Below are 27,567 nucleotides of genomic sequence, written 5' to 3' on the forward strand. Positions count from 1 at the left end.
GTAAGTGTGTCACTGATATAATACGTGAGCTGGGGTGGCAGTCATTGAAGCAAAGGCGGTTTTCTTTGCGGCGATATCTGTTTACGAAATTTCAATCACCAACTTTCTCTTCCGAATGCGGAAATACTTTGTTGACACCCTCCTACGTAGGGAGAAACTATCATCATAATAAAATAAGAGAAATCAGAGCTCGAACGGAAAGATTTAGGTGTTCCTTTTTCCCAAGCGCCATTCAAGAGTGGAATGGTAGAGAAGTAGTATGAAAATGGCTCAATCAACCCTCTGCCAGGCACTTAAGTGTGAACTGCAGAGTAACCATGTAGATGTAGATGTGGCGGTGGGACTCAGAGTCCTGTACCACCACCCAACGGTGACAAGGTATAAGAGAGTGCTTCAGAAGTATACAAGACGACTTAGACCAACTCACTAGTTGGTATAATAAATGACAGCCTGCTCTAAATGTATAAAATGTAAATTAATGAGTAGGAAAAACAATCCTGTAACGTTCGAACTCACCATAACTATGATGCTGCTTGGAAGTCACAGCTATTATATACTGGCGTCCATAATTAAAGCAAAAAACTGCTATTTCTCCGTCCTGTGTCTAACTGACGATACGATCATACAAACTGTCAACAGGCGTCGTTACGATCGTGTTCTGCACCGAAGATAGCATTCCGATCAACGGACAACTACGCTAGCAATGATGTCAGGGCACCTATCAAGCGGGGTAGTATTTGCAGGGTAGTCCCACAGCCTCAATCGCTGGGCACACAGTTACAGACGGTGCAGTATGGCTCAGAATAGACGCCTATAGACTCTGGTGTGGAGGGCCACAGGAAGAATGGAAGCAGGAGAGTCGCAAACTGATGTGGTCCATTGGCTCAATGTGAACCATTTTGGTTCTAGGCGCTTCAGTCCGGAATCGCGCTGCTGCTACGGTCGCAGGTTCGCATCCTGCCTCGGGCATGGCTGTGTGTGATGTCCTTAGCTTAGTTAGGTTTAAGTAGATCTAAGTTCTAGGGGACTGATGACCTCAGATGTTAAGTCCCATAGTGCTCAGAGCCATTTGAACCATTTTGAATCGTTCTGTTGTTTCTCGGATGAGATGACAGTTTACAGAAACCGAAACTGTGTCCCGGAGACCAGTACAGGTCTGATCACGTGTGACATCAGAAAGAGTGGACCATTATTTGGCCGTAAGGGCCCCACGGTACCGCCTTACTATTGCACTGCAACTGGTATCTGACCTCGCAGCATCCCCTGGACGTGCTATATCGAGGCAAACGGTGTACAGAAGGCTTCAGTAGAGTGGCCTTTATTGTTAGGGACCTGCTGTCTGTTTACCTTTGGCGTGTCTTCACAGTAGGGAAAGTCTAGAGTGGAGCCGTCAACGTATCACACGGACGATGGACCAATGTTCTTTTCACAGATGCGTCCCGATTTGGTCTGCAGAATGATTTTCGACGGATTCGCATCTGGAGGGCACGTGGAACAGGATTTCTGGACCAAAACATTGTGTAAAGAGACCTATATCGAGGAGGACCCCTAAAGGTGTGCGCAAGGATTATGTTGACCACTCGTAGATCTCTTCATGAAATTGTGTGGGTGAATCAGCAAGACTTAACCGCTGTCTGGTACCTTGAGGAGATCTTGGGATCTCATGCGCGGTTGTTGCGAGGTGCTGAGGGCCCAGACTTCGTATTGGTGGACGATAATGCTTGACCTTATGGAGCACGGGTGGTTGATGTTTTCTTGGAAACGGAAGATATTGCACGCATGGTGTGGCCTGTTCCCTTTTCCGAATTGAATCCCACAGAGCATGTCTGGGATAATGGCTTGCATCATGTCAGCGACCACCAACCACTCTCCAAGACTGCGAGCAGCTCTGCAGGAAGAATGGGCGTTATTGCCTCAACATGAGATTGATGACATCATTCAAAGCATGTCCCGTCGTTGTTAGGCCTGTATTGGTGCCGCAGGTGGTCACGCCCAATACTGAGCACATTAACCAGTTGTCGCATTGTGTGTGTGCAAATCTGTTAAGTTGGAAAAAACTAAGAACATTTTCGTCTACTGTTACGCCTGTTGCAATTTTTTACCTTCTGTATTCTCTACATTGTTTCTACTTTGCTATCACCTATTTATACTGCTTTGGGGCAAAATAAACGCAACCTTGCACAATTTTCTTTTGTTGCTTTAATTTTGGACACCAGTGTACATGTAGACGTAACGTAGCAAAGCGATATGAAATCGAATGAGCACGTCAGTTGGTAGTAGGAAAGGTGAATACTCGACTTCGTTTCATTAGGAGAATTTTTAGAAAGTGTGGTTCATCTGCAAAGTAGGCGGCGTATAGAACACTAATGTAACACATTCTCGAATACTGTTTGAGTGTTTGGGAGTCCCATCAGGTCGGACTAAAGGAAGACATCGAAGCAATTCAGAGACGTGCTGCTATATGTGTTATTGGTAGGTTCGATCAGCGCGGTAGTATTATGGAGATGCTTCGTGAACTCAAATGTGAATCCCTGGAAGAAAGACGACCCTATTTTCGCAAGGCACTGTTGCGGAAATTTAGGGGACCGGCATTTGAGGCCGACTGCAAAAAGATTCTATTGCCGCCAACGTGCATTTCACGTGACGACCATGAAGATAAAATGCGAGAAATTACGCCTCGCACGGAGGCTTTTATTTAGCCATTTTTCCATCGGTCTGTTTGCAAGTGGAACGGAAAAGGAAATGATTAGAAGCGGTACGTGGTTCCCATCGCAATGTAGTCTACGTAGCATGCGGAGTATGTATGTAGATTTAGATGTAGGTACTTATGAAGACTTAACAACAAAAGAAGACTGGGTAAAAGGATTCTGTGCCAAAAGAGCGCGACTATGGTCGCATGCCAAAATTTTTGTCGTGGAAGGTGGAATGAGGAATGAGGCAGCTGTTTCTTCGCTTTTCTGGAAGTCTTTTAAAGAGGAACGTAATCGCCTTTTTTGTGCTCCGACAGGAGCATTTCATTGTCCATTGCCGTCTGTGTATTTGCCTTTCTATCGATTCTGGTAACAAATCTTTATTGTTAACAAGTTTGATTTTTGACCGGTCACACTTTTAGGTGTTTGCTACCTCCAGTCAAGAGGTGGACGGTAAAGAGCAGTAACAGACAATATCATTTCCCAACGAGAGCAGTGTGAAGGCTCTGCGGAGACGGCATGTCAGTCACCAAACGTTACAGATGCGGCTGTTTTCCTTTGTTACAGGTGTGATCATGATGGCAGACGCACAGTCCCCTGCGACGGCACACTGCCCTCCCTGCTCCAAGTTCCTGCTGCCCGTGTGCGGCGTCGACGAGGATGGGGAGATCTGGACGTTCCCCAACAGCTGCACCATTCTCTGGTGCAACTGCATGCTGCGTGCCGCCGATTCCGACAGAAGTACGTATTTGCGAAAGGCAAAAGCCCCCGTCCCGGCTGGTAAAGCGCACCGAGGACTTTTGCGCAACGTGACTTCGGGCTTCGTGTACGCGGTCGTAACTATCTCTAGCTAGGAGATAAGACAGGTATGACAAGACATTTATCACTCACAACTGGTTATTTCGCGTCGAAGTATGTCACGTTACCTTTGTGTCCTGCTTGTGTTGAGGATGCAGTCGATGCTAATGGGTAGCCTTTGTTTAAGTTCTCTATGATTATAACTGCCTCATGGTTGACGCAGTGCAAGTTTAAAGCAGGATCTCTACCAAAAAGGTACTTCATGTCAGAGGTTTGGCCTCACAAAAACTATGGGAAATCCAGGAACGCCAATAACGGTGACCGTACCCTTTAAAACTAGCGAACTAATACCTGAAAGAAATCGCATCCTTACAATATCGAGGAAGCATACGAGGAATTATCGAGATATTTGCCTTAAGGGGAGGTTTACTATCTTTCTTTGAGAATTTTTTTCTCTGGATATGTGATAGATATCAATATCAAATTTGGTAAAAAAAAAAAAAACTGAAATTTTTTCGACCGGAAATATCGAAGAGCTAAGGCGGAAGTACCGTCGAAAGGAAACAAAATTTCGATGTAGACCTCCACGCGCGGTATGTCACAGGTCAGCCGACTCGTCTGAAATCAAAATTGAGTTGACGTAAGCGAAGTGTATAAGATTCTTTAGGAGTTGTACCTCACTTCAGTTATTTGTACCATAGGAAACAAAACGGCAGCCGAAACTTCCTGGCAGATTAAAACTGTGTGCCCGACCGAGACTCGAACTCGCGACAGTTTTAATCTGCCAAGAAGTTTCATATCAGCGCACACTCCGCTGCAGAGTGAAAATCTCATTCTGAAAACGACAGCCATTTGAAAAAAATTGGGTTTTTTCATCGATTTTTCGACTTCATCGGCCAAGTAAAAATACACTCCTGGAAATTGAAATAAGAACACCGTGAATTCATTGTCCCAGGAAGGGGAAACTTTATTGACACATTCCTGGGGTCAGATACACCACATGATCACACTGACAGAACCACAGGCACATAGACACAGGCAACAGAGCATGCACAATGTCGGCACTAGTACAGTGTATATCCACCTTTCGCAGCAATGCAGGCTGCTATTCTCCCATGGAGACGATCGTAGAGATGCTGGACGTAGTCCTGTGGAACGGCTTGCCGTGCCATTTCCACCTGGCGCCTCAGTTGGACCAGCGTTCGTGCTGGACGTGCAGACCGCGTGAGACGACGCTTCATCCAGTCCCAAACATGCTCAATGGGGGACAGATCCGGAGATCTTGCTGGCCAGGGTAGTTGACTTACACCTTCTAGAGCACGTTGGGTGGCACGGGATACATGCGGACGTGCATTGTCCTGTTGGAACAGCAAGTTCCCTTGCCGGTCTAGGAATGGCAGAACGATGGGTTCGATGACGGTTTGGATGTACCGTGCACTATTCAGTGTCCCCTCGACGATCACCAGTGGTGTACGGCCAGTGTAGGAGATCGCTCCCCACACCATGATACCGGGTGTTGGCCCTGTGTGCCTCGGTCGTATGCAGTCCTGATTGTGGCGCTCACCTGCACGGCGCCAAACACGCATACGACCATCATTGGCACCAAGGCAGAAGCGACTCTCATCGCTGAAGACGACACGTCTCCATTCGTCCCTCCATTCACGCCTGTCGCGACACCACTGGAGGCGGGCTGCACGATGTTGGGGCGTGAGCGGAAGACGGCCTAACGGTGTGCGGGACCGTAGCCCAGCTTCATGGAGACGGTTGCGAATGGTCCTCGCCGATACCCCAGGAGCAACAGTGTCCCTAACTTGCTGGGAAGTGGCGGTGCGGTCCCCTACGGCACTGCGTAGGATCCTACGGTCTTGGCGTGCATCCGTGCGTCGCTGCGGTCCGGTCCCAGGTCGACGGGCACGTGCACCTTCCGCCGACCACTGGCGACAACATCGATGTACTGTGGAGACCTCACGCCCCACGTGTTGAGCAATTCGGCGGTACGTCCACCCGGCCTCCCGCATGCCCACTATACGCCCTCGCTCAAAGTCCGTCAACTGCACATACGGTTCACGTCCACGCTGTCGCGGCATGCTACCAGTGTTAAAGACTGCGATGGAGCTCCGTATGCCACGGCAAACTGGCTGACACTGACGGCGGCGGTGCACAAATGCTGCGCAGCTAGCGCCATTCGACGGCCAACACCGCGGTTCCTGGTGTGTCCGCTGTGCCGTCCGTGTGATCATTGCTTGTACAGCCCTCTCGCAGTGTCCGGAGCAAGTATGGTGGGCCTGACACACCGGTGTCAATGTGTTCTTTTTTCCATTTCCAGGAGTGTATTTGTAGTAGACGGATCGGAATAAAAGTGCTACAACTCCTAGACAATTTAGTTAGCTTCGTTGGAATCATTCAGTAGATTTGAAGTTAGCATACCACGCGATAAAAGAAAAAGTCATGTCGAGAAAAACGCGCTTGAAGTTTTGATAACATATAAATGCAATATTATGCAACGTACGTTCAGTCTGCTATCCCGGGTCCATAAACTAGTCCTTCCTCTTCTTCATACAAGGCGTTCTGCTCGATCTGGGCCATCCTGCGCTGTTCCAGAGCCGCTCGTACGGCCGGTGACAAGCGGTTTTCGGACGCTTGAATCCGGTGGTCGTCCGAATGCTTGGCGAACTGCGTCGAATAGAGTCCCAGGGTGACGTCCATCGTTGTCATGGTCTTCAGAATTGCTCAATACCCTTCGTTTAAGCTGGTCACTGCCAGGAAAGTCGCAATCTCCACAGCCTTCGCACCAGAATGCAAATGCTTGGGGGCTAACTTCCAAACACATACTTTCAAACTTTCATTTGAATTTTGTGTGTTTCCTCCCAAGCACCGGTACAATAACTCGCCCTCCGAAATAAAAAAAACTAGTGCGAGAAAGAAGGCCGATTTCAGGCAGGTGCATTTTTTGGTTCAACCGTGAATAACAAACATTTACGTTCCGTATTTGGAAAAACCGTTTCAGATGTGTATTCTAAGCACTTTTATGGATCCAAAAATGCAATTTTAAAAAATTCGATTTTTTGAACCAAAAGATAGTAAACCTCCCCTTAAGTGGTTCAGGGAAAGTTTAAAGTCCCGTCAACGAAATCATTAGAGTCGGGGCGCTCTCTCGGATTGCGGGAGGGTATAGAAGAATATCGAACGCACCATTTCAAATAGACTATCCCTGCATTCACTTTAAGCGATTTAAAGAGATCATTGAAAACTTTGAATGCGGGGTCCAGTGGTATACAAATGCAGCACCTCGCTCGGCGAAAACCATGGAAAACCTAAATCCTAATTAATGTGACGGGGAATTCATCGGGTGTTTCCCTGAATGCGGGTTTGCTTCTTAACACTGAGCCATTTCCAACACTGACTCTGAGCGACAATCGCTTGTGTGACGGGGAATTCATCGGGCGTTTCCCTGAATGCGGGTTTGCTTCTTAACACTGAGCCATTCCCAACACTGACTCTGAGCGACAATCGCTTGGGAAGTATAATTTCTACTCGCATGAGTCACAGACTTACTAAAAATAACTAGACCGCTCACTGGCGCTAGTGTAGCTCTCCCATACCTGGTCCTGGTACACGTTTTCATTCTTCGCTTCAGGCTGCATACACACATCAAAAATGTTTGAGACTTTAAAAGGTCTCTGGAACCAAATAGTTTCATTTGATTTTATCTTTTAACGTAGCATTAACAACATGGTGTCACGTAAATTACGAATTATGATTCTTGGTTTTAAAACAACTACTCCAAGGCTCCAGGAGTAACACCATTGTTTCTCTCTCCAAACATTGAAATAATGGGACCTGAAACTTCCTGGTAGAAAAACTGTGTGCCGGACCAAGACTCGAACACGGGACCTTTGCCTTTCGCCGGCAAGTGCTCTACCAACGGAGACACCTAAGCACGACTCACGGCCCGTCTTCACAGCTTTACTTCCGCCAGTAACTCGTCTCCTACCCTCCAAACTTCACAGAAGCTCTCCTGTCAGCCTTGCAGAACTAGCACTCCTGGAAGAAAGGATATTGCGGAGACATGGCTTAGCCACAGCCTGGGGGATGATGGCTGGGTGTTGTGTGATGTCCTTAGGTTAGTTAGGTTTAAGTAGTTCTAAGTTCTAGGGGACTTATGACCACAGCAGTTGAGTCCCATAGTGCTCAGAGCCATTTGAACCAGCCTGGGGGATGTTTCCAGAATGAGATTTTCACTCTGCAGCGGAGTGTGCGCTGATATGAAATTAACTAAAGCTGTGAGGACTGGGCGTCAGTCGTGCGTGGCTAGCTAAGTTGGTAGAGCGCTTGCCCGCGAAAGGCAAAGGTCCCGAGTTCGAGTCTCGGTCCGGCACACAGTTTTAATCTGCCAGGAAGTATCATATCAGCGCACACTCCGCTGTAGAGTGAAAATCTCATTCTAGAATGGGACCTCTCTCCGGGTCACCACCATACGCGCCGACGACAGTCATCCAGGGTGTACAGGACTGTCATCCATCACTGGACACAATGCGAGGCCCTTCATCAGCAATCCATGCTTCCAGGCCTCGGTACCACTACAACGCAGCTATTTGTGTTGTGTGTTAACGGCAGCCAACACCTGCGACGGTAATTCCCTATACTACCTGCTGTTAGCCTCCGACCAAACGTGCGGGATAACGCAGTATGCTGCAGAGAATCCATTTCTTGTTCTCAGATGGCAGGCGCAGATGTGAGGGTGTCACAGTGTGCTTGGTGCACAGTACGGCGATCCTCTTCTTGTGCTCAGACGTGATCGAGTGGAACCTTGACGACGAGTATTCCAGTCATCACTTTGCCATGCAGTCCAACATGGGGTCATTACCACACGCTGGTGCCCACCTGTACGAAGTTACCTTGATATCTGACCATGTCATCTGAGTGCTTCAGTTGTTTTGTATGCCAGTCCATTTCTGATAAAAGATAATATTAATTAAGAAAAAGGAAGAAATACACAAACACCTCAGAAAAATTCCCTGTCAAGTGACACTGTGCCACTTGTTACTTCTGACAATATATTATTGCTGTTAATTATTCCTCCCCTAGCTCAGATACACATTTTCGATTGTCTCTCAGGTTTTCGCTATGTTTTACATATGCACTATGTGAACAAAACTATCCGGACACCTCGCTGAAAATGACTTACAAGTTCGTAGCGCCCTCCATCGGTAATGCTGGAATTCAATAGGGTGTTGGCCCACACTTAGCCGTGATCACAACTTCCACTCTCGCAGGCATATGTTCAGTCAGGTGCTGAAAGGTTTCTTGTGGAATGGTAGTCCATTCTTCACGGAATGCTGCACTGAAGAGAGGTATCGATGTCGGTCGGTGAGGCCTGGCACGAAGTGGGCGTTCCAAATCATCCCAAAGGTGTTCTATAGGATTCAGGTCAGGACTCTGTCCAGACGAGTCCATGACAGGGATGTTAGTGTCGTGTAACCACTCCGCCACAGGCTGTGCATTATGAACAGGTGTTCGATCGTGCTGGAAGATGGAGTCGCCAACCCCGAATTGCTCTTCAACAGTGGGAAGCAAGAATGTGCTTAAAACATCAATGTAGGCCTGTGCTGCGATAGTGCCACGCAAAACAAAAAGGGGTGCAAACCCCCTCCATGAAAAACACGACCACACAATAACACCACCGCCTCCGAATTTTACTGATGGCACTAACCACACTCGCAGACGACGTTCGCCAGGCATTCGCCACACCCACACCCTGCCATCGGATCGCCACATTGTGTACCGTGATTCGCCACTCCAAACAACGTTTTCTACTGTTCAATCGTCCAATGTTAACGCTCCTAACACCAAGCGAGGCATCGTTTGGCATTAACCAGCGCGATGTGTGGCTTATGAGCAGCCGCTCGACTATGAAATCCAATTTTTGTCACTTCCCGCCTAACTGTCATAGTACTGCAGTGGATCCTGATGCAGTTTGGAATTCCTATGTGATGGTGTGGATAGATGTCTGCCAATTACACATTACGACCCTGTTCAACTGTCGACGGTCTCTGTCAGTTAACAGACAAGATCGGCATTTACGCTTTTATGCTGTACGTGTCCCTTCACGTTTCCACTTCACTGTCACATCGGAAACAGTGGACCTAGGGATGTTTAGGAATGGGGAAATCTCGCGTACAAACGTATGACACAAGTGCCACACAATCACCTGACCACGTTCGAAGTGTGTGAGTTCTGCAGAGCGCCCCATTCTTCTCTCTCACAATGTCTAATGATTACTGAGGTCGCTAATATGGAGCACCTGGCAGCACAATGCACCTAATATGAAAAACGTATGTTTTTAGGGGTGTCCGGATACTTTTGATCACATAGCGTATCATTACGTGTTGAATATTTTCTTGTTTTTATATTTTATGATTTTTTTTGTTTGAGATGAGTAGGCTCTAATGTGTGATGTCTGATCGTATTGGTTTACTTCCAATTTCAAAAAATTTAATTGATTCTCATATATGCACTTCTAGCTCATTTTGATACCCACTTTTTTATTTTCAATCCTTAACTATTTTTTCACTGACATTCTGATTATACAGGGCAATTCGTTTATAAAAGTCCAATTGGTCGGGAAATGGAAAACACAGTGAAAACCCAATGAGGCTTTATACGTATGTGTTGAGCAGTGTTTCTAGTATGCCCATCAATCGCGTCGCGTCGCTCTTTTCAGTCACTGGTGCACAGTGTGCACATAAAGATGCATAGAAAACCGTGTCTTCTGTCAAGTATGAGTGCCTGCCCTATTCTTGGCCACCGGCGTAAAACCACTTTTCGTATCATATTTTCTTAAAATTCTTGAAATTTTTGATTATATATTTCCCGCAAAGGGTAAATAAGCAACAGCTTCAAAAGTATTCTCTATTGGCTCGCGTGACGGACCAAACTGAAGAGCACGGCACGTTTGTTGTTCCGTATATCCATTCTGATTAAAAACTATCTTCAAATGATCAAGTTCTTCTTTCAAATGTTCCTTGTCAGAAATGGCATAAGCTCTTTTCACCAGAGTCCGCAAAACTCCGCTACGTTGGTGTGGTGGATGACAGCTGGTCACATGAAGACAGCGGTCAGTGTGAATAGGTTTCCGATACACACTGTGTCCAAAAGTCCCATGGTCCTTTCTTTTGTATGATTGTATCGTTTACCCAAGATTCATAAGAGTGCTATTCCTTTGCGTCCCATTGTCAGCAACTTGGGCGCCCCTACCTATAATTTGGCCAAATATTTAGCATCAGTCCACAGGCCTGTGTGTCCATTCAACATGATGAGTAGTTTTTTGTTTGGTGAGCTAGTCGTTTTCCTTGTTTCAGAATTCAAGGAGCTGACGTCTGGCAGCTGCGAGGGAAGCCCGTCTAACGAGACGGAAATACCAGAGTGCTTCCCAGAGATGGATACGACCACCGAGTCGACAGGTGTGTACGGCGGCGGCTGCGTGCCGGGTTCTGCCTGCGCGCAGGTGCACCCTGGTCACGGACCGTGGGCCCTCCCTGTGGTGGCGGAGCTGTCGCAGGCGAGAAGGAGCGCGGGACTGTCTCTGGTCGCCATAGACCGGCAGCTGCGCCGCATGGTCACGGCCGACGTGCAGGCTGTCCGTCGGAGAATGCGGGAAAACTTCTCGAGGCTGAGACTAGCCTTCATACCAACTCTGTTGTGAATATGCTAGGAAGCGCTAAACACACTACGATTTCGTCCTGGTAGGAGTGTAGGAAGTCCTAGTAGAGAAAGTGTCCGATCTTAACGTAAAATTTCTCTAGGTGTAGAATCGAGTCGTGCCATTCATGTTTTAAAGTTTAACAGAGCTTTGGAATACATGTGATCGAATAAGGCAAAAGGGGTAGATAACATTCCGTCTGCTTTTCTAAAATCATTGGGGGAAGTGACAATCAAAAACTTATTTAAGTTGGTGAGCGGAATCTAAGAGACTTTCGGAAGAATATCCACAAAGTCCTGAAGATAGCGAGGGGAGATAAGTAAGTGGACTATCGCACAATCAGCATAACTGCTCATACATCTAAGTTGCGGACAGGAATAGTATACAGAAGAACGGAAAAGAAAATTAAGGAATGATTACACTGAAAAGCCAGAGAAACTGGTACACCTGCCTATATCGTGTAGGGCCCCCGCGAGCACACAGAAGTGCCGCAACACGACGTGGCATGGACTCGACTAATGTCCGAAGTAGCGCTGCAAGAAACTGACACCATGAATCCTGAAGGGCTGTCCATAAACCCGTAAGAGTACGAGAAGTGGAGGTCTCTTATGAACAGCACGTTGCAAGGCATCCCAGATATGCCCAATAACGTTCATGTCTGCGGAGTTTGGAGACCAGCGGAAGTATTTAGACTCAGAAGAGTGTCCCTGGAACCACTCTGTAGCAGTTCTGAACGTATGAGCTATCGCATTGTCTTGCTGTATTTGCCCAAGTCCATCGGAATGCACAATGGACATGAATGGATGCAGGTGATCAGACAGAATGCTTACGTACGTTTCACCTGTCAGAGTCGTATTTACACGTATCAGGGGTCCAATATCACTCCACCTGCACACGCCCCACACCATTACAGATCTTGTATCGGCTTAAAAGTCCCCTGCTGACATGCAAGGTCCATGAATTCATGAGGTCGTCTCCATACCCGTACACCTCCGTCCGCTCTATACAATTTGAAACGAGACTCGTCCGACCAGGCAACATGTTTCCAGTCATCAACAGTCTAATGTCAGTACTGAGGGGGCCAGACGAGGCATAATGGCATAATACTTTGTGTCGGGCAGTCATCAACGGTATACGAGTGGGCCTTTAGCTCCGAAAGCCCATATCGATGATGTTTCATTGAATGATTCGCATGTTGACATTTGTTGATATTCCTGCATTGAAATCTGCAGAAATTTGCGGAAGGGTTGCACTTCCGTCACGTTGAACGAATTTCTTCAGTCGTCGTTGGTCCCGTTCTTGCAGGATTCCTGATATTCACAGTGCAGTCGTGAAATGGTCGTACGGCGAAATCCCCACTTCATCGCTACCTCGGAGATGCCGTGTCCCATCGCTCGTGCGCCGACTCTGACACCACGTTCAAACTCACTTAAATCTTGATAACATGCCACTGTAGCAGCAGTAACCGATCTAACAACTGCGCCAGACACTTGTCTTATACAGGCGTTGCCGACCGCAGGGCCGTATACTGCCTATTTACATATCTCTGCATTTGAATATGCGTGCCTATACCGGTTTCTTTGGTGCTTCAGTGTATCTGTGCATCAGGTCGCCTTTAGGAGAGGTAGAGATACCAGAGAGTAAGGTACTACGTTGCACTTGCTAATGGAAGCAAGACTTCAGCAAAGTCGAGGTACATATATAGGTTTTTGTTGACCCAGAAAATGCGGTGAACTAGGATTAAAGAGAGTGCAAGTCAGAGGTGCAGTCTTTCGTTGCTATTTCTCAATTATCGAAGCAGTAATGAAAAAATAAGAGAATAGTTCAGGCTGAAAGGATATAAATTATAAGATTCACTAATCAAACTGCTATCCTCAGTGAAAGTGAAGAGGAATTACAGGGTCTATTGAATGGAATGAACAACGTAATGAGAATACACCGTAGGTTGAGAGTAGACCAAAGGAAAGCGAAAGCTGCCCGAACTACCGAAAATGAGAACAGCGATAAACTTAACATCAAAATTGGGGAGAATAAAGTTCACAAAGGAAATACCTTTGAAGGAAAATCATACATGACAGATGAAGCAAGGAGAACACAAAGCAAACTAGCACAGACGAAGAGAACATTCCTGGCCGAAAGAAGTCTATTTGTGTCAGCCTTAAGCCTTAATTTGAGAAAGAAATTTCTGAGAATGTACGTTTCAAGCACATCATTTTACGGAAGTTAATCGTTCACTGTGGAAAAACAGGAAAAGAAGAAAACAGAAGGGTGTGGGATGTGGTGTTATAGCCGGCCGGTGTGGCCGAGCGGTTCTAGGCGCGTTAGTCAGGAACCGCGCGACCGCTACGGTCGCAGGTTCGAATTCTGCCTCGGGCATGGATGTGTGTGATGTCATTAGGTTAGTTAGGTTTAACTAATTCTAAGTTCTAGGGGACTGATGACCTCAGATGTTAAGTCCAATAGTGCTCAGAGCCATTTGATTTTGTGGTGTTAAAGAATGACCTTGAAAATTAGATGTACTGATAAGACAGGAAATAAGGATGTCCTCCGAAGGATGGGCGAGGAAAGGAACATTTGGAAAACATCGAAACGAAGAAGGAATACGATAATAGGACATGTGTTATGACTTTTGGAGAATCCTAGACGTAGCTGTAGAGGGTAATATCGAACAAATAACTGAAGATGTTGGCAGCAAGTGCCAATCTGGTTCAAACGGCTGTAAGGTCATCAGTCCCCTACAACTTAGAACTATTTAAATCTAACTAACCTAAGGGCATCAAACACATCGATGCCCAAGGCAGGATTCGAACTTGCAACCGTAGCAGCAGCGCGGTTCCCGACTCAAGCGCCTAGAATCGCTCGGCCACAGCGCCCGGGTGCTAATCTGGGATGAAAAGTTGTCACCAGATAGAATGTCATGGTGGACAGCATCAAACCGGTCAGAACACTGATGAACCACGTTATCCTACGGCCCCTCCCCCTCCAAAAGAATAGGTTTCAGCTACGGTTACAGCTGCGTTCCTGTGGGTCTGCTGGTGTTGTGTGTTACCCAGGGTCCACATTCAAAAGGTGTACCACAATCCACAGCGAAAACTGACACAGTAGAAAACATATGTTAGTAGAAGCAGAAACGTTCCAGCAAATAGACGTTCACAAACGAACTGTTCGAGAATGGGTGGCTCCTAGCCGCTACTGACTTTGAAGTACTGACCTATTATGTACAAATATACACGTCTCCTCAGCTCATCGTACACGTGTTTGGTGGGACTTCAGTCGGGGAAACGGGCAAGCCAGTCTCTTCGCCGAATATCAGCTAGTTCCAAGAGCTCCTACACCTGTGCTGTACGATGCGGACGCACTTGTCGTCCGTAAAAATGAAGTCAGGGCCGAATGCACCCCTGAAAAAACGCACATGAGGAAGGAGTACAGAGTCACAATAACACTGAACGGTGAATGTTCATGTTCAAAGATTTCGAGGTCAGAATTGAAATCCAACATTATGCCCCCTTCCGCCACACCGTAACATTTGGACCATCAAAATGATCATGTTCGACAATGTTTCTGTGTGCGTTACACGTTCCCACCTCTCGAAATATGAGTGTACGTCTGGGTTCACCACTCAAACTGAACCTGTTCTCATCCGAGAAGAGCACGCGACCCACCTTCTCCTTAGTCCAGTCCCTGTCCTCTTAGCACTATTGCAAAGGGTGCTGCGGATTTGCTGATGTTCCGTAGAGCACTAGTCGGGCAGAGAGACCATCCCCATGCAATCGCCGTGCAGGGCGAGATAACGTGCCCTGCAGCAGTGCCTGTGGTTCGGAACGCTCCCCATGCAAGTGAAACAGTGCTGTGGCCAATACCAAACTCCTGGGCAACATTCGTCACACTCCGTCCATCTTCCTGTTTGCCGATGGTTGTTCCTGGTGTGAAGTCATCCAAAAGGTGTCCCCGAGCCATGTTGTGATACAGAACGCCACCACAGTGCACAGTAACTGCTTGCTGATTGACACAAACTGTTTTTTCCCGTTCCTTCAACTGACTCGTGCTGTGGGGCCAGCCCCATTTGACGCTATGGTCACGCTGACCTTATGCCTTGCGACGTTCAACTTTCTGTGCACGACTGGGAGACCTCTGTCGACATGCTCCGCACTTCCATTCATTAGCAAATTGTGTTAATTTATCTCGTCCCTAAGTTTTGCAGAGCAGTGTATCTGAAATAAAACTTTTCGGTAAGTCGATGAACTGGTCTCATATTTCAGCCGTTGCCTACTGTAACAAGGAATACATTTGAAGAGGCAGGGAGCTGTTTGCGGAATGGAAGGGTACTGGGGCCTCCAAGTAAAGTACATTCAAACAATAGTTTATTTAAAACAATTAAAATCACACAGTAAACGGTACACCAACAAGGGAATCCCCATCACAAGTAGTTAACAAGAAATTAAACCGACTACAATTAAATAAAAGTTTCATTGGTAAATAACAAGTGCCTTGCACAACAAAAATTTATTTTGAACTGTTATAGTGACAAACATAGAAGAACAAATCAAACTGATGCTAAACAGTTAATCGCCTTGTGGCTTTGTTCGTGGGAGGTAAAGGAAACCAAATGATAAATTTAGCAACTGCAACATTGGCTTAAGGCCCAATTAATGGCAGTTTCGTAGGAAAGCCAAAGAAAACTGTTATCATCAGGTAGGTAAATCCAAAAGCTATTCTTAACAACTGCACCAACGGCTTAAGGCCCAATGACAAAAGCGCATTATAATGAGATTGCAAATACAAAGAATAATTGCAGATTAAAGACCTAAAAGCTGAAACCATTGATTAACACTTGGCAGTTTCATCAAATGACCGTATGGCTCATTGAACTTACTAACTGCGATGAAGGCAACACCAAATTTTAAAGGGACTATAAACCTTAAAAACACTGAGCTTCAGTAGTAAACACGTACAGGTTAACTAAATTAGTTGCACGTGGCCACGAGAAATAAGTTTACATCGGTGAAGGCGTTTTAAGGTTTGCTTGGAATTCGCGTGAAATGTAAGAAATCCATTAGTAACCAACTGTTGTGAGATTTGCAGCACAATGGCCAACCAAACAGTACCCGAAGCTTGTATTGCAGGTTTTTCTTTACTGAAACATATTTTCTATTTCGATAATTGAAAAATTCAAGTGAGGTACCTGTTGCAGTGAGAGTAGCAAGAACAATTACGGCTTAAGAACATGAATACTAAAACTAAAATTGTAACCAGAACAAAATTTTAAGGTTTACTAAGAATTTTAATAGTGGTTTCAAAGAATCGACTGCGGGTCATTAACTCAGCGTTAACAGTCGACGGGTGCTGATGCAAGCTTTACAGTTTGCGGAGGTGCCTTCGGATTTGTCCTGAAATTTGATGAAAACACAATAATTCCACAAATAATTAAACAATAAGTTCTTATTACAGAACGCCTTTAGGCAAAACCAACACTTAACATCAGGACACCAAAGAAAGGCAGTAGCCGCTCAAATCTACCGACAGACTATGCAGGGTCCACACAGCACTATCAAATAAACAATTGACAAGTAATTAACAGGCACAGAACTAGCTCATAAAAATAATAAACGGCAAGTAATATGGATCTAAGGTACTCAACTGGCCAGCTATCTTACAAAAATAGACCACTATTAATGAAAGTATTACCAGTTCGGTTTGACGTCGGTCACAGCACTAGTGCATACAGTGAAGTCCGTGATAGTAAAGCTTTAAATAATGGGTCACGTGTCCTGCTACATATAAAAATAATCAAACAGTATAAGTTGCAAAGCCTATGTGTAAAGTAAGACTAACAAGCACTTAAAGCACCAGGAAAACAAACTGAATTAACGCTGCTTTCATAAACCATACTTTGGATAACATGTGAGGCAAGCAAACTGTGGGTAAGCTTGAAATTAGCCACCTAGAACACAGTTCAAACAAATAATAAACACCTTTAAACACTACCAATTTGCGGCAGAGAACAGAGCAGATAATCTACCAAGGTACGTAACAGAAAGCCATCCTATACACACACCACAAGACAGCCACGTTGCTCAATAAATAACAGTTTTACATACTTACGTTCACATGCTTGCCACAAACTCATTTTTCCACATTTACGTTCACACGTTTGCCACAAACCTCGAGTCTGCTCTTAGATATCAAAAACAAACAAGTGACTGTGGCACACAGTATCCGACGGAAACGATGTCACAACTACGAAGAAGGCGCATAATGAACCAGGATACATGAATTGAAAGCCAGTAATCACGTACCACACCACAGTGCACAATATGTGCAGGCAACACACGTACACAACACACATACACCAAGCCACCATACGATGCGTGGCGGGAGGTACCCTGCAACACCACTAGTCAATTCCCTTCCTGCTCCACTCACAAACAGAACAAGTATCCATTAAGCCTCCGTATGAGCCTTAGTTTCTCGTATCGTCGTGGTCCATATGCAAATGTACGTTGGCGACAGTAGAATAGTTCTGTAGGCAGCTTCAAATGCCGGTTCTCTAAACTTTCTCCATAGTGTCCCTCGAGAAGAACGTCGCTTTCTCTTCAGGGATTCCCATTTGAGTTCCCGAATCAACCCCGTGATATTTATCGTGTTGTTGGAGCCTCCTGGTAACAAATCTAGCAGCCCGTCTCTGAACTACTTCGATGTCTTCATTTAATCCGACCTGGTGCGGATGCCAAACACTCGAGCAGTACTCAACAATATGTCGCACTAGCGTCCCATATCTTCTCCTAAAATTCTCGCAATAAACTGAACACGACAATTAGCCTTTCTGTCACAGTCCTCACATATTCGCTCCATTTCATATCGCTTTGCAACGTTACGCCCAGATATTTAAACAAGGTGACTGTGTCAAGATGTACACTACTCGTACTGTATCCGAACATTAAGCCGGCTGCTGTGGCCAAGCGGTTCTAGGCGCTTCGGTCCGAAACCGCGCTGTTGCTACGGTCGCAGGTTCGAATCCTTCTTTGGGCATGGATGTGTGTGATGTCTTTAGGTTAGTCAGATTTAAGTAGTTCTAAGTTTAGGAGACTGATGACGTCAGATGTTAAGTCCCATAGTGCTTAGAGCCATTTGAACCATTTTGAACCGAACATTATGATTTTTTAATACTAATTCGCAGCTACTTATATTTTTCTACATGTAGAGCTAGCTGCCATTCATCATGCCAACAACAGAATTTGTCTAAGTCATCTTGAATCCCTTCATATTCACTCAACTTCGACACATTACCGTACACCACAGCATCGTCAGCAAAGAATCGCAGATCGCCGCCCGCCCTGTCGCGTCAGTTCATTTGTGTACACAGAAAGTAGTAGCGGTCATATCACACTTCCCTGAGGCTCTCTGGACGATACCTTTGTATCTGGAGAACACTCGCCGTCGAGGACAGTATACTGCGTTCTCTTACTTAAGAAGTCTTCGAGCCACTCACTTATCTTGGAACCTATTCCAGATGATCGTACCTTCGTTAACAGCCTGCTGTGGGGCACCGTGTCAGATGCTTTTCGGAATCTAGAAATATATAATTTGCTTGTTGCGCTTCATCCACAGTTCTCAGTATATCATATGACGAAAGGGCAAGCTGAGTTTCTCATGAGCGATATTTTCTAAACCCGTACTGGTTCATGGACATAAGCTTCTCGGTCTGAACGAAATTTATTATAATTCCCAAGGAAGCTCGCTTCCTTCAACGGTCAGACGTACCCAGCCAGTGTGACGGAGCCGATAACTCTTCATAGTCGAGGCCGCCGCCTTCGACCAATTCTGGACCTACGCATAGCACTCACATTTCCCCCATCAAAACGGATATTAAACTACCATTACTGCGAGCCAACAATTCGCCTCCCACCCACAGGAAGCCGAGCAGCGGAATATATCCCTTTCGCGGCGCCGCCCACGTGCCTACACTCCCGGCCAAGCGTCGTCGCCTCCCCCAACCAACAGAGGGAAAGCTAGCGCGAGCAGAATCGATAGCAACAAAGGGATCAGGTGCGCATTGCACTACCAACACCGCTACAGAGCGTTGCTTGTTACAATTTACTGCAGGCTCGTGGTGTCACAGGAAGTGTTCCACGTGTTGTTCTCGCATTTCGATGCAGTAATGCTCTCTTGTCTTCATTGAGATAAAAATTCTTTCAAATAATCGTCGAGTCATTTCTTAAATCTTGACAAGACTATAGAATTAGCTGCTCCAGTCCTCCGACCATATGAACGAGAGTGTTGTAGACTTCATTCTTGAAATGACCCCACAGGGATAAATGAGGATTTAAGTCAGCTGATCTTGGATGCCAATGTACAAGCCCTGATCGACCTATTTCTGTGGGACCATACTGGTCTATTAGATGTCGCCTTACATTAGGAGCAAAATGTGCTGCAGCCCTATGATGCGTCTACTACATTTCCCAAACATTGTACAAAGCTGAAATTCTGTTGGACAAGGACTTACTTGGAGAGTTTACAGCGATGTGACAAAAGTCATGGGATAACTTTTAATTTCCTGTCAGACCCCCTTTTTCCCGGCGTAGAGCACCAACTCGACGAGGCATTGGATTCAATAAGTCATGCGAAGTCTCCTGAAGAAATATTGAACCATACTGCCCCTATTCCGTCCATAATTGCAAAAGTGTTAGCAGTGCAGGATTTTATGCACGGATTGACCTCTCTCTTACGTCCCCTAAATGTTCGATAGGAATCATGTTGAGTGATCTGGATGGCCAAACCGTTCGTTCGAACTGTCCAGAATGTTCTTCAAACAAATCGCGAACAATTGTGACCCACTGACACAGTGCACTGCCATCCATAAAAATCCGATCGTTGCTAGGGAACATAACGTCCATGAATGGCTTCAAATGGTTTCCAAGTAGCTGAACATCCAGAGCACCCAGTCCATTGCATGTAAACACAGTCTATACCATTATGGAGCCACTACCATTGCCTTGTTGACAACTTGGGTCTGCGCAACACTCGAACCCGCCCTTCCCCCCTCCTCCCCCCATCATCAGCTCTCACCAACAGAAATCGGGACTCATCTGACCAGGTCACGGTTTTCCAGTTGTCTAAGGCCCAACCAATATGGTCACGAGCCCAAGAGATAGAGGTGCAGGCGATTTCGTGTTGCTAGCAAAGGCACTCGCGTCGTTCGCCTCCTGCCATAGCCCATTAACGCCGAAGTTCGTCGCAGTGTACTCACGGATACGTTCGTCGTACGTCCCACATTGATTTCTGCGGTTATTTCACGCAGTGTTGCTTGTCTGTTAGCACTGACAATTCTACGCCGCTTCTATTGGTCATTAAGTTAAGGCTGTCGGCCGCTGCGTTATCCCTGGTGAGAGGTAATGCCTGAAACCTAGTATTCCCACAGTACCTCTTGACGCTTGTATCTCGGAATACTAAATTCCCTAAAGATTTCAGAAATAGAATGTCCCATGCGTCAAGCCCCAGCTACGATTCCGTGTTCAGAGTCCGTTAATTCGCGTCGTGCGCCAATATTCATGTCGGAAACATTTCCACATGAATTAATTGACTACAAATAACAGCTCCGCCAATGTACTGCCCTTTTATGCCTTGTGAACGCGATACGTGCATATCGTTATCCCTAGTCATGTCAATCTACATTTTAAATACATTTGTACAAACTAGTAAAATGTGTCATATTGAATTAGGGGCTAGTTCATGACCGCTCATTTGTGGGCACATCTTCATTGGAACTTTTCTGCTTCCGTTATCCCTATTTTCACCCGTGACAGTTTTCGTATTAATTAGGATATACCTTTTACATATATCGTTATGAGCCCTCTACTGAACATGACATTACGTCACAATTTCAAGAACGGATGACATTATAGGTCTTCTACGGTGAAAGGAGTGAAAAACTTTTTGAACATTAGTTTCTTTTCGCAAAAAGAGAGGGACTGCTGTTTCCTATCGCTCCATGTATTATCAGCGATGATTGGCAATCACGGGCGAATGAGGTGTTCTTCACGTGGTCGTTCAGTCCCAGTTTCTCGATGGCAACGCTCGTGTCTCAAATTGTTGTGTGGACCTGCGGCCTCAGATGACTGGCAGCCATGATCGTGCAACACTCACGTTTTATATTCACATTATTAGGATGTTTCAGTATTCCGGCGGACTCTGTGATCTTGCGCTTCGCCATCCCTGGATTCTTGGCAAATGCACAAGTTTCGATTAACATTTTTTTTATTTTCTCGTGGGATTCTCTTTGGTCACCGTCCATTTCTGGCCTGCCCAATTTGAACGTGGCGCTCGTGCTCCTAGATGTGCGTTACCACTGAGCTGCTGGTTTCACCAATGCAGACTTCTCCACTCTCACAGTCCACTCTGTACAGGCCTGCAGTGTGCAGGGCATCTGTCCTGTCGTTGGTGAACATGACCTGCAGAAGACAGACTGGACACCAATCCGTTTAAGATGTTTCCTTATTCGATTAATGATCGTTTCCCATGCGGTAAGCGCACTGCTTATATATGTCCCACTTGTTTTGCGTTCTTTTATTGCTAACGACTATTGTTTACATGACATGGCTCAATACCCAGAAAAATTTTACGTTAACTGACTGTGGCTCCGGAAGCCTACACGCTCACATCAGTTTAGGATCTAGTCAGGCCTTTGTCCCAGTAGTTGAGATTATCCAGTAGACATATTATATCTCTAAAAGCTCCAAATGGATCTTGGCAGACAAGCGAAGGAAATGAAGATTTCATGTTTCTCAAGGTTTAAATATTTATAACAGCAGTGTGGACGAAACTCGGAGCTACAAAGGTACGCTGACAGTTGGAATGAAATCGATGATTTTTGGATTTAGTGTATGATGTGATGTAAAATAAGCGCTACCTTACGACACCCTACAATTTTAGATGTATTGTACAGATAGCCGAAACATATTAACTAAATCAGTTGTTTACCAGATATGTGAATGTGGGAGATGTCCAACATACAGTCAACTTCCAACAGCATTGAACACAGTAGGAATTAGTAATTTTTATATAAAAGTGAAACGTATTGGTATTTTATCCATCTTATGTTTAACGTAATACTTCTTACCCCAGAACTTCTGCTCCTCTCTGCCCTGGAATGTGAGTAAATTTTCTTATACCCTACTCATCTCCGCATTCATTGCCTTAAAAAAAAAGGCTCCATTCACAGAAATCAGGAAGTCGCCCTACGTGTCCTTATCTTCACTTGATACACATCGCTTGGTAACTGAATGTGTTTTAAATCGGTGATTTTTTGGACATGCATTGGCTGCTTCGTGTAACTACGCAGCCAAGTATCTATCGAACCGAACGCTCCAACAGACTGTTGTATTGCATCCCAGCTATGACCTATCGATACATTCGCCTTCTATATTTTTTTATACTGATTATTATTATATAGTATTATTTACACTAGTCAAATTTCGTCATTTAATATCACTTGCTAATACATATCATAACTTCTGAATCGATTATATGATCATCAAAAATATAAAAGTTTGCATTAACATTACAAGTTGTAGATAATTTTCTCTACATGCAAAGAGAACGCACCAGCTTTTGTTTCAGTAAGCTTACTCTCGTTATTACCATTAATCCCGTTTGCCACACATGGGTGTTGGTTGGGATCTCAGTGGTTTAAGTTATAACCAATGTTCAGCAAAAACTTTACATAAAATATATGCAATTGTGATAAACATTTAAAGAATGTGTTAAGATTCATTATTTTAAATACAATAATGAGTTTGTGAATACACGTTAACTATGACGTCTTTATGATAATACCTTGCACCAGTATGTGGTGATTAGAATGGTAAAAGGAGTAGGAATATGTAGGTTTGGAAGATGAGGGACGAAGAAGCTATGGCGACCTGCATTAAAGATTTTAGGAGATAAATTGTTGGGAATAGGATAGAAGCTGATTAGCTTAGAAAAAGTTTCCTAAATAAAAGAATCGTAAGGGAAAGTGGGAGGAGGGGAGGAGGGTAGGTGTCTGAAGGGAAGAGCTCAGTCTGTTACATTTAGTAAGTTGCTTGTATATCGGAAAATATTTCGTGACCTAGATGGGACGAAAACAAATGTTTCGGGACATGTGGTAAGCGCAACGAAGGATTTCAATATTTGTAGAATTACGGGAGCACTCAAGTCCAGGTGAAGTTGGAAGATCGTTTCCCATTGTGCAGAATACTGAGCAGTAACATGAAAAAAGGTAGGATGCTTGGTTGCTAGTGTGTACATGGCTGTAAGGCTATGGTCCTCCGTCCCTGACAATGAACGTCTCCCAGATGGCGTTTCACGTATCACGACGAGATCATCATTGTTACACAGACGGTGTCTTTTTGATGAAAAGGCCCTGCACCACACAGTGAAGACCCGAAGCATTACTTCTGCCTGCTTAATGGCGTAACAGTCCACCATCGGCAAGCAGCAGGTCAGCGATTGTGCGTGACATGGATTGAACAAGTCTCTGGTAGGTTTCAGGATGTATGTGGCACCGGATGCCTACCCACAAGTCAAGAAATTTCCGTAAACTTCTTTGAAATCGGGTCCACAGCTGCGATGAATTGCTTAAGTCATTCGATATTGCCTACAGCTTTGATTTCTCTTTATTCGCTGCACTGTTGGAAAAGTTCAATCTTAGACCTTATTTCAAATATCCGTAAATAATCCAGTGATGGCACAGTGTGCTACACAAATCTCTGCAAATGTCAAATTTGAATGGTCTCCTCTGCGATTGCACTAGTGAGTGACGGTGTCGTAGTCGTCATAAGCCTAACAGTAACTATTAACTAATGTGGTGTCATAATGTGTAAGTCTAGTGCGATGGCACGAGGAAACATTGTAACTTTTAAACTCTGATATCCACACGTACTAACGGTGCCAGTGATACTGGTTTTGTGATAACAACATCTGCACGTCATTCAGGCGTTAATATGATGTAAAACAAAAACTGTGCAATAATACAACGAATAAGGAAAAAATGAGGGCTGTAGGCGGTATCAAATCATTTAAACAACTCTCGTAAATTACGGGATGGTGATTCATGGATGCGGATCTTGTGTCCGATAGCATCCCAGATATGTTCCATGGAGTTAGGATTAGACGAATTTGGTGGCCAAGACTTCAATGAGAGTTCACTGCTACACGTGTCTGGCTTTGTGACATGGACTGTTATCCTGCTGGAAAATTCCGTCGTTGTGGGTAAGACACCAACTGTGAAGGGATACAGGCGGTCCACAGTAATGTTCTCTAAGTCCACCACCGTCATTGTGCCATCGAATACTACCACAGGTCCCGTGGAAGTCCAGGTGAATACCTCCCATAGCATAATACAGCCCCTACCAGCCGGCGTCCTTCGCGCTGTGCTTGTTTCGCGCAGCTGTTCGCGTGGATGGTGGCATGTCCAGACATGACTATCGACGTAGTCCAAACGTCATTCATCCTACCAGGAAATCAGATTCCTTTGATTTACGGCCCATCTCGATGATAATGTGGCCACTGCAAACGCAACTGACGAACCCATTCGCTCAAAATGCGAACGCGGAGGATATCGTCTGCTTCAGAGCCCCGCGTTCAACAATGTGCGCTGAACTGTGTGCCCAGAAACACTTGTTTCTACATCTCCATAGTACTCTGTCGTCAGATCTACCACAAATCGCTACCTATCCTGTTTTACAGAGTGGACGAACCTGTAACCTCCAGATGTTTAACACCTAGTCGCCCACCCGTGGTTTCACCGTCCTTCTGTGGGTGCTCATTACAGTAGAATGCAGACAGTCGACCAGCTTCACCGTTCCCGAGATACACCTTCCCAGGCACCAGCTGTAACAATCTCCCCTTTGTCAATGTCGCTTATGTCGACGTATTTTGCCATTTGCGGCCCGTGTCGTATTTTCCCATTTGCGGCCCGTGTCGTCGTTAGAAAAATTCTCCAATCGTCTCTCCTCCACTTCTAGTCTTCTCTCACCCCATCACGTGCCCACCACGCCACCACTAGCTGTGGACAGTGGCCACGCTATTTTGGTTTCTCAGTCGGCGATAATTGAAGTTCTTGTGTTGTTGTTGTGGTGGTGGTGGTCTTCAGTCCTGAGACTGGTTTGATGCAGCTCTCCATGCTACTCTATCTTGTGCAAGCTTCTTCATCTCCCAGTACCTACTGCAACCTACATCCTTCTGAATCTGCTTAGTGTATTCATCTCTCGGTCTCCCTCTACGATTTTTACCCTCCACGCTGTCTTCCAATACTAAACTGGTGATCCCTTGATGCCTCAGAACATGTCCTAGCAACCGAGCCCTACTTGTAGTCAAGTTGTGCCACAAACTCCTCTTCTCCCCAATTCTATTCAATACCTCCTCACTAGTTATGTGATCTACCCATCTAATCTTCAGCATTCTTCTGTAGCACCACATTTCGAAAGCTTCCATTCTCTTCTTGTCCAAACTATTTATCGTCCATGTTTCACTTCCATACATGGCTACACTCCATACAAATACTTTCAGAAACGACTACCTCACACTTAAATCTATACTAGATGTTAACAAATTTCTCTTCTTCACAAACGCTTTCCTTGCCATTGCCAGTGTACATTTTATATCTTCTCTACTTCGACCATCATCAGTTATTTTGCTCCCCAAATAGCAAAACTCCTTTACTACTTTAAGTGTCTCGTTTCCTAATCTAATTCCTTGAGCATCACCCGACTTAATTCGACTACATTCCATTATCCTCCTTTTGCTTTTGTTTTGATAATTGAAGAAAGATTGGAAATACATAGGTTCCAAAGATAATGAGTGAAATAGTTATGACGGTCTTTGTTGTGGATTCTATTATATGAATTACTAGGAACAGAGTAGGACTTGAATAATTTGAAAAAAGGTTCCCCATAGAAAGTTTTTAAAGTGAAAGCTAGTGGAACTAGGCATCTTGTGTGTTGAGGAGAAAATAGTCTGTTAGAATGGGTAAGTTTGGTAGATATTGGGATTCACTTCGTGGCCTGGGAGGGGAGCACTAGTTGTTCAAGTTTTTGAAGATCTGTGGAAATACAAAAGTTCTGAAATCCAGCAAACGTTGCAAGAAGTTTCCCGTTGTGGAGAATATTGGATAGTAAACTAAAACGAAGACTGAGCACTAGGATGCTACTGTGTACACTGGTTTGCAGACGACGGCCCTGAGATCCGGATACTGAACACCACGAAGGCGACGCCAGCTGCGGGGGCGGGTCTCGCGCCCGGCGCCGTGCTGGCAGTGGCGGCGGTCGTCGCGACGCTGGTGGCAGCCGGCGACTTCTTGTAGCGGCGACTTGTAGCGGCGACTTGTGGCCGAGACTTGTGGCGTCGCCGGTTCTCTGTGGCTATGCTGCTCGCTCCACTGCAGAAGACATTTCCACACAGTTCACCTACCAGATGCTGGTCCCGTACTATATTAATAACATTGGTCAATTTTTTTTTCAAGTTGTGACGTAGTTACAAAAAATGTTTCTAGCGATCCAAGAAAATATTTGCTCTATTACAATTCCACTCTTGTTTATTTGTAGTAAATTTATTAACTTCGGTCGGCAATGACCACCTTCAGGCCTGAGTAAAAATGTGTTGCATTACACGTATCACACATAAAGATGTGATATGTGTAATGCAACACGTTTGTAATCAGTTATGAACAAGACCATTACCAACCGAAATTAATAACGTCGTTACAAATAAACATTCTGGTCCAAGACTGGAATTTTAATAAAGCATTTTTTTTCAGTTACACTTTTTCTGAAAAATAATTCGCCACTAAATATAGGTCTAATTTCAGACTTTCTATAGTGGCCTCAGTTGTCATGTAATAATGGTTTTTGTACATGTTTAGAGGAAGCAGACTATGTATCAGATGTGTCTGGAAAAATTACAGTTTCCCGAAGCAAGACTTCAAACAGCAAAAATATGTAACTACACAAAGGAATCAAAGAAATGAGTAACACAGGAGCGAAAAAAAATAAAAAACCACGTATAAGAATATTTCCTTTCCGATTTCCTGCGATTCTTTACCTCGGGAATGTCGCTTCTTAAGGAGCAGCATTACCTGGACAACATTGCAGTACTCCATCTGCCTTGATAAAGCTTACCCAATTGAGAAATGTCCTGTTGAAATCGTTCTCCATGTTCGTCACCAGTGGCGCCAAGATCAGCCGGGAAGAAGTACACATAATCATTCAAGAAATGTACTTTAAGCACAATCCCATAAGATGGTATGATCTCAGTAGTTCTTGTAAAACATAGCGATAGTTCTCTGCCGTGAGGATGGCCAAGAAGGTTGCGATACCACTACCCGAATTTACTGTATTATTA

The 27,567-nt window shown here is 45.1% G+C and overlaps 1 protein-coding gene across 1 annotated transcript in view; it reads left to right on the top strand.

The window, feature by feature from the left end:
• Nucleotides 1–27,237, top strand: part of LOC124616255 — a 45,841-nt gene extending 18,604 nt beyond the window's left edge. Inside the window, exons 2-4 of the mRNA XM_047144562.1 lie at nt 3,258–3,431; nt 10,850–10,951; nt 26,397–27,237. Of these exons, the coding sequence (XP_047000518.1) occupies nt 3,258–3,431; nt 10,850–10,951; nt 26,397–26,530 (410 nt within the window). The 3' untranslated portion in view covers nt 26,531–27,237. The remainder of the gene's footprint in view (nt 1–3,257; nt 3,432–10,849; nt 10,952–26,396) is intronic.
• The last annotated feature ends 330 nt before the right edge of the window (nt 27,238–27,567 follow it).

Source organism: Schistocerca americana, chromosome 1 (genome assembly GCF_021461395.2).
Source record: "Schistocerca americana isolate TAMUIC-IGC-003095 chromosome 1, iqSchAmer2.1, whole genome shotgun sequence".
NCBI lineage: Eukaryota > Metazoa > Arthropoda > Insecta > Orthoptera > Acrididae > Schistocerca > Schistocerca americana.